The 12,543-nt window shown below is 41.6% G+C and overlaps 1 protein-coding gene across 1 annotated transcript in view; it reads left to right on the forward strand.

Moving 5' to 3' along the window:
* Positions 1–3,329: 3,329 nt before the first annotated feature.
* CPXM2 (carboxypeptidase X, M14 family member 2) overlaps positions 3,330–12,543 on the forward strand; it is a 191,624-nt gene continuing 182,410 nt past the window's right edge. The window contains exons 1-2 of the mRNA XM_030202559.1: positions 3,330–4,257; positions 10,128–10,229. Coding sequence (XP_030058419.1) covers positions 3,951–4,257; positions 10,128–10,229 — 409 coding nt within the window. The 5' untranslated portion in view covers positions 3,330–3,950. The remainder of the gene's footprint in view (positions 4,258–10,127; positions 10,230–12,543) is intronic.

A 12,543-nucleotide genomic window follows, 5' to 3' on the forward strand; every position in this document is an offset into this window, starting at 1 on the left:
CTGTGTTTGTACAGCGCTGCGTACACTTTGTAGCGCTCTAGAAATGTTAAATAGTAGTAGTAGTAGACTAATTTTCCAATTGAGTCTTACCTGGACAGATCTTCAAATTGCAGACCTGCCAAACTCAAAGTCTGCAAATCTTTAAATGTGCTTTTGCAATCCAACGGATAGTCTGATTTATGGCGACTACTTCACCCAACACCTAGAGACTATTCCTTTTACTCTGCCCCTCACAGTACATACTCAAGAATAGATTATTTTTTGGGTACCAAAGATTTGATTCCTGAGCTATCAACTGCAAAGATACATGAAATATCAATTTCTGACCATGCAGCAATATCCTGCGATTTTACTTGGTCTTCTAATGAAATGAAATCTTCAACTTGGAGACTCAACACCTCTCTACTCTCAGATCCAGCATTTCCGCATCATATTTCCCAGAAATCTGCCAAATTTTTCACTGATAACGACAATTCTGTATCATCTTATATAACATTATAGGAAACATATAAAACATGGCTGAGAGGCAAATTAATTAGCTATGCATCTCATCTTCGTAAAACTAATAATGCTACCATCGTTAATCTTGAAAAGGAAATTCACCAACTTGAAATGATCTTATACACATCCTCATCTAAATCTACACTTCAAAAACTTGGATCTCTTAAAATGAAACATAATTCTCTTCTATCAAGCATCTCCAATATCATCACTTTTAAGCAAAGTGCTTTATACTATTCAGAATCCAATAAAGCTGGAAAACTGTTAGCATCCTATCTTAAAGGTAAAAGAACAAAACACCATATAGCTACAATTCAATCTCCTTCAGGTGCCTCTTTGACTTCACCTCAAATCCTTGAAGCTTTTGAATCATTTTATACATCACTCTATTCTTCAGAATACATGGCTCATGATCTCGACATTTCTAAGTTTCTCACATCACTACATCTTCCCCACCTCTCTGAGCAGCAAATTAGTCAACTTAACCATCCCATCACCCATGATGAGATTATCTCTGCAATCAAAAAACTAACATCAGTAAAACCATCCGGCCCAGGCGGTCTACAAATCATTCTCCACTTCTATATCACTTCATTTGAAAACATACTATCATGCTTTATTAGAATCATCTTCTCCAGGCCATTTTCTGGACGCTAACATTGTAGCATTGTGCAAAATTACAGACCAATTTCATTATTAAATACAGACTACAAAATTTATACAAAACTTTTATGCTGCAGAATGGAGACCATCATCCATTCACTTATAGAGATCAAGCTGGTTTTGTAAAATCTAGATATGGTGCTGATAATACTAGATTACTATGAGGCATATTTTCAAAGCACTCAGCCTTCCAAAGTTCCATAGGTTTCTATGGTGGCTTCTTCTGGTGGCTATTCGAAAAAACAATGATATTGCTGGAGTCTCCATGGGCCAGGAAGAGTTCAAGCTCTCTGCATATGCTGATGATATAAATACAGTGCCGTAGCGAGGGCAGCTGACACCCGGGGCAGGTCGCCGCTGCGCACCCCCCCCCCCCGGGTGCAGCACAACCCCCCCCTCGGAGCACACCCCCCTCCATTGCGCACCCTCCCCCGGAGCGCATTCTTACTTAGTTTAGAGGCGAGGGGTGGACGGCCCCACCGCCCCCCCTTCCTACGCCACTGTATAAATATCTCAGTGAGCCACAGACATCTATGAAGGCACTTATTCAACTAATATCCCATTTGTCAGAGCTGTCAGGTTATGAAATCAATTGGGACAAAACTGAACTAATGCCTATTAATGATGCTTGTGTTTCCTTTACTAGTCCAGGCTATCCTCTCAAATGGGTAGTCTCCGCTCTATTAAATATCTGGGTGTATTTTTCGATAGAGATCTCTCTACTACTATCAAATTAATTCTAATAAAATTATAGCAAAGGTGGAGGATTCCCTCTCATCTTGGTCTCCATTAAATTTAACATGGTGGGGTAGGCTCAATACTATCAAATTGATGGTAGTTCCTAAAGTTATAAATACTCTGAGCATGATTCCTCTCCTTTTTCCTCATACCTTTTATAAAAGGTTGGAAAATTACTTTCCAATTTTCTGTGGAATTTTAAATCACCCAGAATCACAATGGAAATTCCTATAGCAAGCCACTTATCAAAAATGGTGGAATTTACTATTTCAAACTTATCAATATGAAACATTATGCTAAAAAATCATTCGTTTTGCTCTATGTAAGAAAAAATGGTCTCCACTTGTATCTTATTTAAAGGACGACTAATGAGCTTCTACCTGACTGTTACTTGTGAAATAGGCATGATTTGTAATTTGCTCTGTGTCCCTTTTTTTCTTTTTCTTTACTCTTAATGTTAACTAAGGCTTCGTATTGTACCTTTATACCTTTCAGGAAATCCAGACTGCCTCTATTTGACTGACTGTACATTTGTCCTTTAGATTGTAAGCTCTTTGAGCAGGGACTGTCCTTCTATGTTAAATTGTACAGCACTGCGTAACCCTAGTAGCGCTTTAGAAATGTCAAGTAGTAGTAGTAGTAATAGTAGTATTGTATTATTGTTGACACTTGTTGCATTGTTTTTCTTACAACAAAATTCAATAAAAAATACTAAGATTTAAAATCTGTATCCAGTTATTTTTTTACTTGTTAGTGTTCTGATGAATGTGGGCTACAAATGTTCAAACCTGTGATGTGGTTAAAAGTAGAATTAATACATGCTTTTCAGCCTCCCGAAAGTACTTAGATAACACACAAATTTGTTAACTTTAGAAGAGACATTCCAGGGATGTGTAATCAATGTATGTGTGTAGCTGATGGATAGCAAACTCCTCCTTCATGCCTCGCTTTACCTTCCTAGTTTGCATTCTGTAAATGTATGTACATGAATTTACATGCATAATAACCAGATTTTCAAATTCAAGTTAGGCAGGTCATTTGTACTTGAAAATTGGCTTATTTTGGTTCTGATTTTAATTAAAAGTATCCGAAGTGATTAATGAAAGAAAGAAAAACACATTTACTAGAAAAAATATCAATAAATACAATTTCAAAGTGGAAAAGGATCATTCCCCGATCCTGAGGCAGGAGCTGTTCCTCTTGCTTGTATCTCTCTGATTTACTGCACCATGAAAGAGGGTTTCTGCCAATCTCTTTCCCACAGTCCCTTTTGCTTTCTTTTCTATTTTAAGTTTGTTTGCCACCTTTTGTGCATCTCTCTCGCTTGCTCCTCCTTTCTATGCAGTCACGTGCATCCTCTGCCTCTTGAGATCTCTTCCTTAGCTGTCAAAACTTAAGCAAACTTGTCCAAAGCAAGTACAGTAGCACTCCCTGCCTTTCCTGGAAGCTGTAAAGATTTGCTAAGGCAAGGCAGATGATCAGGGCACAGACAGTTCTCACATTGTCAGGATTTAGTGTGTCTTAGTATCTGTGTGGACCTAGGAAGAGACTCTGTTGAAGGATATTCACATCAGTCCAAGGAAACCTGCAGGCAATCTTGGTCTCTCTCTGCAACCTGACTCCGCTTCAACAGCAGTTACCAGACTTGTCTTTCTTTCTGTCCAAGGAGCTCTGCAGAAGCCTTTCTCCCTGTGAAACTCTTGCAGCAATCTGGCTCTCCTTGTGGATCTCTTTTTTTACGAGACTTGGCTCTGTGGATCTCTTACAGCAGTCTGTCTCCCCTTTGGGATCTTTTGCCATACTCTCACACTGTACCTCTCAAAGCAGACTCCTTACCCCTGTGGATTTCTTGCAATAGTTTTGCTCAGAAATCTCTCTCCCCTTGGTTCTCTTTTAATACCCTCTGTTGCTGTGGATCTCTTTTAGCAGTCTCTCTCCCCTACTGGATCTCTCGTAGAAGTTGTTATATTATTAGTATAATTATTACTATCTGAGGACACCCACTGCCAAAGAACCCTGCCTTTGCTCTTGTCCAGAGACGTCTGAAAATGAGAGGAAAAGATTCTTGGGGGCTCTGCCGGGCTTTTGGGGTACTGATGTTGGCAGTGCTGCTGGACTGTACGTACAGGGACCCTGCTGAGGATCAACAGTATTACCTGCAAGAGATTCAAACTCTGGAAAATTATTACTCCTTTCTGGAACAAGAGGAACAGTTTCTACCACCAGATGCTACAAAACAAGAAAAGACCCCCCAGGTTCCCCAGGCCACAAGGGAAAGGCAGAAGAATGCAGTCAAGATGACAAGCAAGAGGAAAAATGCAGCAAACCTGAATTATGAGACTTTACCAGCAACAGGTAACCCAGAACTAAAGTTTCTATAAGTACAGCTGCACAATGTGATACTCAGCTGCTAATACCTCTAATACCCACTGTCAGTAAGCACCAATACTTTTTACTGTACTTGTCACTGTAATAATACCCCTATACTGTATTTGTTCACACCGGAGTCTGTAACCACCTCTCTGGAACTATATAAGCCACTTTGAGCCTACTAATAAGTGGGAAAAGGTGGGATACAAATTAACAAATAAATAAATTGTACCTCACTGCAGCCTAACTTAATACTAATACTCACGAACTCACCATCTGTACTGTTCTGTACCCTCCTGCAGGGACCCCCATCCCAAAAGTAAAAATACCACTGTACCCACAGTTTATGGTGTACTGTACTTCAGTGCAGGGATCCCACCCCCAACCTAACTGAATATTTATACCACTGTATCCTCAGTTTGTACTATAATGTAACCCATTGCAAAAAACACATCCCCAGCCTACCTGTGGTGTATATTTTTTTGACCCTTTACAATTAGAAAGGTTTTTTTGTAACTAGGGTTGGAACACCACCCTAGTTTATAATTTCAGCTGACTTGTTTTTGTTTGGGGTATAGTTTACTTTTCCAAGGCCAGTGGTTCTAATTTCTGGTTACTGGTTTTTACCCTTTTTAATTTTTTCCTCTTCAGTTCTCCATGATGTGGACTTGTATGGTAGTGGTATAAGTATTTTTCCCTTTGTTAAAGATTTGATTGCATATTACCTTTATTGTTTATATATGATATTAAAAATTTTTTTTAATTAAAAAAAAGATGAATGGGAGATAAGGACTCATAAGCAAAAGCTTTAGAAGTTACTACTAATAATTTCTGTAGCACTACTAGATCTGTGCAGTGCTGTACACATTATATGCAGGTCCTTTCTTTATCACTAGTGGGCTCACAATCTAACCCCCTCTGTTTACAAAGCCACATGGCAATGCCAACACAGCCCATTCAACGTCAATAGGCTGTGTTGGAATTACTGCGCTGGCAGCTGCTAGCACAGCTTTGTAAACAAGGGTAAGTTGTTTTTTTTTTTTTACCTAGGGCAATGTAGGGTTAAGTGGCGTGCCCAGGATTTGGACATCTAGTGTTCCAGTTTCCTAAAGTCTTCCTGCAATATTTCACAGTCCACATATATTTTAACAACCTTGAAGAGTTTTGTATCATCTGCAAATTTGATCACCTCATTCATTGTTCCGATTTTCATATCATTTATAAATATGCTAAATAGTACCGGTCCCAGTACAGATCCCTGTGGCACTCCACTGTTCACTCTCCTCTGTTGAGAGAAATGACTATTTAACCCTACCCTTTGGTTTCTGTCCAATAACCAATTCCTAATCCACGCCAGAACATTGCCTCCTATCCCATGATTCTTTATTTTTCTCTGGAGTCTCTCATGGGGAACTTTATCAAAAGCTTTCTGAAAATCTAGATACACCACATCAACCGGCTCACCTTTATTCACGCCTTCAAAGAAATGAAGCAAGTTGGTGAGGCAAGACTTTCGTCAGCTGAACCCGTGCTGACTCTGTCCCATTAAACCATGTTTGTCTACGTCTTCTATAATTTCATTATTTATAATAGTTTCCATTATTTTGCCTGGCACTGACGTCAGGCTTACCGGTCTATAATTTCCTACATCACCCCTACATAGTAGATGACGGCAGAGAAAGACCTGTACGGTCCATCCAGTCTGCCCAACAAGATAAACTCATATGTGCTACTTTATGTGTACACCTGACCTTGATTTGTATCTGCCATTTTCAGGGCACAGACAGTAGAAGTCTGCCCAGCACTAGCCCCGTCTCCCAACCACTAACCCCGCCTCCCACCACTGGCTCTGCCACCCAATCTCCGCTAAGCTTCTGAGGATCCATTCCTTCTGAACAGGATTCCTTTATGTTTATCCCACACAGTTTTGAATTCCGTTACCGTTTTCATCTCCACCACCCCCCGCGGGAATTAGCGTCACATTGGCCACCCTCCGATCTTCAGGTTCTATGGATTTTAATGACAGGTTACATATTACTAACAGCAGATCAGCAATTTCATGCTTGAGTTCTTTGAGTACCCTTGAAAGTATGCCATCCAGTCCAGGTGATTTACTACTCTTTAATTTGTCAATTTGGCTCAGTACATCTTCCATGCTCACCGATATTTCTTTCAATTCCTCCACATCATCACCTTTGAAAACCATTTCTAGTACAGGCAGATCTCTTACATCTTCTTCCATATAGACAGAAGCAAAGAATTCATTCAGTTTCTCCGCTATGGCCTTGTCCTCCCTGTGCGCCCATTTTGCTTCTTCGAGATCTAACGGTCCCACGGATTCTATCACAGGCTTTCTGCTTCTGATGTACCAGAAAAAGTTGTTACTGTGAGTTTTAACCTCTGTGGCAAGTTTCTCTTCATATTCTCTTTTAGCCTTCTTTATTAATGTTTTGCATCTGACTTGCCAGTGCTTATGTTACTTCTTATTTTGGGTCCTTTTTCCATTCTTTGAAGGACAATCTTTTGGCTGTAATGGCCTCTTTTACTTCACCTTTTAACCTCGATGGCTGACGTTTTCTCTTACATAGAGGGGCATAATCGAACGTCGCCGGCGACCTATTTTGGCGGCGGCGCAACAGCTGGCCGGAACCGTATTTTCGAAAAAGATGGCCGGTCATCTTTTTTTTCGAAAATATGGTTTAGGCCGGCCAAATGCCAGAGTTCGCCGGGTTTGAGATCGCTGGTTTTGTTTTTCAGCGATAATGGGAAAAAAATGCCGGCCATCTCAAACCCGGCGAAATCCAAGGCATTTGGTCGTGGAAGGAGCCAGCATTTGTAGTGCACTGGTCCCCCTCACATGCCAGGACACCAACCGGGCACCCTAGGGGGCACTTCTAAAAATTTTGAAAATATATACAAATAGCTCCCAGGTCCATAGTTCCCTTACCTTGGGTCCTGAGCCCCCCAAATCCCCCCCAAAACCCACTCCCCACAACTCTACACCATTACCGTAGCCCTTATGGGCGAAGGGGGGCACCTACATGTGGGTACAGTGGGTTTTAGGGGGGGGGTTTGTAGGGCTCAACACTTTACACCACAAGTGTAACAGGTAGGGGGGGTGGACCTGGGTCTGCCTGTCTGAAGTGCTCTGCACCCATTAAAAACTGCTTGAGGGACCTGCATACTGCTGTCAGGGAGCTGGGTATGACATTTGAGACTGACATACAGGCTGGCAAAAGTGTTTTATTTTTATTTTTTTAGTGTGGGAGGGGGTTGTGACCACTGGGGGAATATGGGAAGGTCATCCCCATTCCCTCCGGTGGTCATCTGGTCAATTGGAGCACCTTTTTGAGGCTTGTTCATGAAAATTAAAGGACCAAGTAAACCCGGCGAAATACTGCTTAACGCTGCTTTTTTTTTCCATTATCCACGAAAGCTGGCCATCTGCTGACATGCCCCCTTGCACTTTTGCCGGTGTGGCGACGGGAAAGCGGCGATGGTGTCAAAAACGCGGCTTTCGATTATACCGATTTCACCGCTTTTGCGAAATTGCTAGCCATCTCTCGATTTGTGTCGGAAGATGGCCGGCAATCACTTTCGAAATAAGCCTGATAGTAACCTAGTAGATGACGACAGAGAAAGACCTGCACGGTCTTTCCAACTTTGCAAATACGTAGAATACATCTGGACTGGGCTTCCAAGATGGTATTTTTGAATAATGTCCACGCCTGATTGAGTGACCTAACCTTTTCACCCTCTTCTCACCATGCATATCTCCCTGTCTCTCATTCACCCTGCTCTCCCTGTCTCTCACCTAACCCACCCCACCCTCATCCTGTAAGACTATCACTGGAATCCTTCGATGTTTCACTTATACTGTTATTTATCAACGTTTGCTTATTTCTTAAGAAGAAGGGTTACCTTCGAAAGCTAATCAAAAAATGTATTAAGTTAGTCCAATAAAAAAGGTATCATCTTATTTTCTTTTCCATGTTTTATTTTATTTTATTTCTATTGATTCACTCTTTCAAAACGCACAAAGACAAAAGGACACTCAAGGAAATTATATGGAAATACTGACTACAGTCTTTAAATAAGGGGTGGAGGGAGGGTGGGCTGTTCTGGCCTAGTTAGCTGTAGATGTTAATAAAATAAAAAATTATGCGGGGGATGATAAATATCCATGACCATCAGTTCCCAGCACAATTAATGTAAATAATGTTATACTTTGACCACTTTTAAGTTAAAATCACAACTATTCAAACTCAAATAAATGTTCACATTATTGGTTAAATCATCTTATTCATTTTATATTCAATTTATAGGACCAATCAGAGGCAGCTCTGTCCCATTATCAAATCTTTGTAAGGGAGTATATAAGTATTGCCATACTGGGACAGCCTGAAGGTCCATCAAGCCCAGCATCCTGTTTCCAACAGTGGCCAATCCAGGTTACAGGTACCTGGCAAGATCCCAAAACAGTACAATTTTATTTTATGCTGCTTATCCTAGAAATAAGCAGTGGATTTTTCCCCAAGTCCATTTTAATAATGACTTATGGACTTTTAGGAAATTATCCAAACCTTTTTTAAACTCTGCTATGCTAACTGGTTTTATTGTATTCTCTGGCAATGAATTCCAGATTTTAATTACACATTGAGTGCATGCCTGTTTATTTATAGGTTCATAATTTTTATAGTGCGATTCAGTGCTAACAGATGTTCAGATAAAAAAAAAAATGCAGAAGTGCTCAGGGGAACCTGTTGGCCTAGTTAACCACAGCACAAGAATCTTGAAGTGGTACCATGGCTTAGTCTCCAAATACCTAGGCACTGTGATGCAGTGGCTTTACCAGGCAAAGATAGGAATCTGCCTTTGGGCTGAGTATTTGTAACTTTCAGTGTCCTCCTACTATTAACTCTCTGGTAAGGAGAACCCTCCTAGTTCTGGAAAGGCCTAGAAAGGTCACATTACCTGGCATGTAGATTGTTTATAATTTGGGCCTCTGTTTTATGTATTTAAGAATTATTAATTTGGGTTTCTGTTTTCCAGTTAATTGAGGGTGTTTTTGGTGTTTTCAGTTACAACTACTGTTCCTAGGCACCTTTTTAGGTTGAATGAAATACATATATTTATGCAGATGAGAAGTCATCGTTGGCCCGGGGGCAAGGCATCATTTTGAGCCGTTCACCAGAAGTTGTCTTTATGTCACAAGATAAGTGCCTTTGTAAAAAATAATTTTTTTGAGCACTGTGATAACAACTGACATTTTTTCACTATTTGGAAAGGTTTTTGCCTATGATGAAGTAAAGATTTGTTTAGATTGCTATCGCTCTATAAACCTTGTTGGATTTGAGCGACTTGGAGCCTTTTCCTTCCTTTTTTTATTATCAGTGTATGAGTGTTTCATAGCAATACCTGTGGATTAATTTTGAGTTATAGCTTTGAGTGTTGGTAATCCCACACCCATTTTTGCTACTTTAGTTGATTTTTAAAAATGTTTGGACAAATTCCTGGAGGAAAAGTCCATAGTCTGCTATTGAGACAGACATGGGGAAGCAAATGCTTGCCCTGGGATTGGTAGCATGGAATGTTAATACTCTTTGGGATTCTGCAAGGTACTTGTGACCTGGATTGGCCTCTGTTTGGAAACAGGATACTGTGCTAGATGGACCATTGGTCTGACCCAGTATGACTACTCTTATGTTCTAACAGAGTAGAGGATCCAAGGCAGGCACAAGGAGGGATGAGAGAATACTAGGGGAAGTGGGCAGTTATTTACTGGTATATATTGGATCTAACCTAAAATCAAAAGCTTATTTATAGTAGTCTAATATCAAATGTTTATTTTATAGCCAATAACAGTAACAAGAAACCTGATAAGAGTAAGAAAACTTCAGAAAAGGCACAGAATGGGCCTCAACCAGGAAACGGAGTGCATGAAGCTGCCAGGGAATGTAAGTATTTCTCTGTCTTTCAAGTGGCTAACTAATCAGTCCAGACATAGGCGGTCGGTGGCCCAACTGTTTGGGAAGGCCAAAGGGGGCGGGGTTAGGGGTGGGGCCAGGGGTGGAGCTTAAATCCATAATCCATAATTGTCTGATAACACACAGAAAAAATAAATAAAAATAAAAGTCACAGTTAATACCTTTTATTAAATTTAGATATTAGATATGTATCATATGTCAAAGAATAAAGTGGTTGCTCAAAGCATATACTAACCACAATCGCTGAACTGCAAAACACTATGCACAACTTTGTGCAAAAACACACTCAGAACCTTACTGTACCATAAATATTACACTGGGCAGAACCTAATACACCAATATACCACCTATACGGAAAATGCAGACCGTCAACAATATGAAACAAGGGATCATATCATCACAATTCTCATGTAGAGCCATAAAACACCCTAATTCATGTTTAATGTGGGATAAAGTGCCATAAATAAGTAAATAAATATAAACTTTTAATGTTGAGCACCTGATTCTCAAAGTGGACATATTCCAAACACTATAATGAAAATAAAATGATCTTTTCTATCTTTATTGTCTGGTGACTTTTTCTGATCATGCTGGCTCAGTATCCGATTCTGCTGCTATCTGTCCTCAGGTGTCAGTGCAAGTCTCTTTGGTATGAACTCTCATGTGCAGGTCAGGAAGTCATCCTCGTTAAATATCTCCCTGGCAACCCAGGACACCTCCAGCCAACCCCCCCTGCTCTCCCAGCAGTAAGGTAAACAAATTAAACCATAAACCAATTTCTACAACTACAGCTCCTGCTGTGAGGATGGAGTCCCAGAGCAGCGGGACTCCACAGCTGATCCATCCTGCTGCAGCAGGGGAGGCTTAGCCTTCCCAAGCCTCTTATACCGGGCGCCTATGAGTCCAGACTTGCGGGTTATGCTCACTTCTCCGAGGATAGATAAGCTTATAATTATCACAAGTTGGTGACTCCGACCCGTGTCACATGGTCAGGAACTTACCAAAGTATAATGAGAACTTTGTGGAGCGCGAGGCACACTGCACTGAGCATGCGCAAGTGCCTTTCCACCCGCCACGAGAACACGTCTCCTCAGTTCCTTTTCTATTGCAGTGAGGAGAGGGAGTGTTTTTTAAGCGTCTCCTCATATCGCTTGGTCCTAGAGAGCTTTTTTGTGAGTTTTGGCTATTTTTTCGTCTTTTATTATATTCCTGTTGTTGGAACCTCTGTTCTTTTATTTTTCCTTATGTATTAATGATTTTTGCCAGATTTTCCTTTTATTTTCCGTCGTCATCAGGCTGCTTTTAGGCCTTGACTCCGGCCGGGAATGTTCTCTCTTTTTACCGTGCCTTGCCCCTTTTTTCAGCACCATCGCTTCATTTGATTTAGCCAAGGAAGTTTTTCCTTCCATGTCCATAAAGGTTCCCAGTGGCTTCAAGTGCTGTACCCGGTGCAATTGGACAATCTCTGGGAAAGACACCTATTCTTGGTGTCTACAGTGTCTTGGGCCTAACCATAGCTCCACTAACTGTGTTTTCTGTCTTTGCATTAAGAAGAGGACCCAGGTTTCCAGAATGGCTCAACGAGAGAGGATTTTTGGAGCCAAGTCTGGTTCCTCAACATCGGCATTGGGAGACACTGGGAGCAGTGAAGCATTGAGTGGGTGTCTACCTGCCTCAAGGCCACTTACTCGTCGGACCTAACCCCGTGGCAATGTGTGGATTCGATGTTGTCCTTGTCAGCACCGAGGAGCCTTGGTGACATGCTTTGGGGAAAGGCCAAGAAGCATCTTCATCATTCGCCTTCGACAAATGATGCCGGGAACTCCGGGGCGTCAAAGATTTGGCACCTAAGAAGCATTGGCGCCGGGAAGAACTGCTCCTCCTTCATAAAGGAGGTGCCGATACGCTGGTCTCATAGCAGCCATGACCCTGCTCCCTCATTGACACCAGCAGTTCTGCAACCTGCACCTGAGCTGGCACCCCAGCTTTTCCCAGTGTTGACCCTCGATGAGCACAACTGGGCTTTGCTCCCTAAGTTGCTGGATGGCCTCATGCAATGGTATGCATCGCCATTGGGGGTGCTTGCGACTACCCTGCCTCCCATTGCGGCCCTGCTTGGCCCTAAGCCTGCGGTGCGGCCTCCAACACCGATGCAGCATGTGGCTCCGGTATCAACTGCCCACCAAGCCGGCACTCCCTCGATGTCGGTGGAGGATGCTTCGCCAGAGTTGCAGTGAGAACCAACTTCTTGATGCCGTTCTCAAGGACATCCTCCATGTTGAGG

Source organism: Microcaecilia unicolor, chromosome 5, assembly GCF_901765095.1.
Source record: "Microcaecilia unicolor chromosome 5, aMicUni1.1, whole genome shotgun sequence".
NCBI lineage: Eukaryota > Metazoa > Chordata > Amphibia > Gymnophiona > Siphonopidae > Microcaecilia > Microcaecilia unicolor.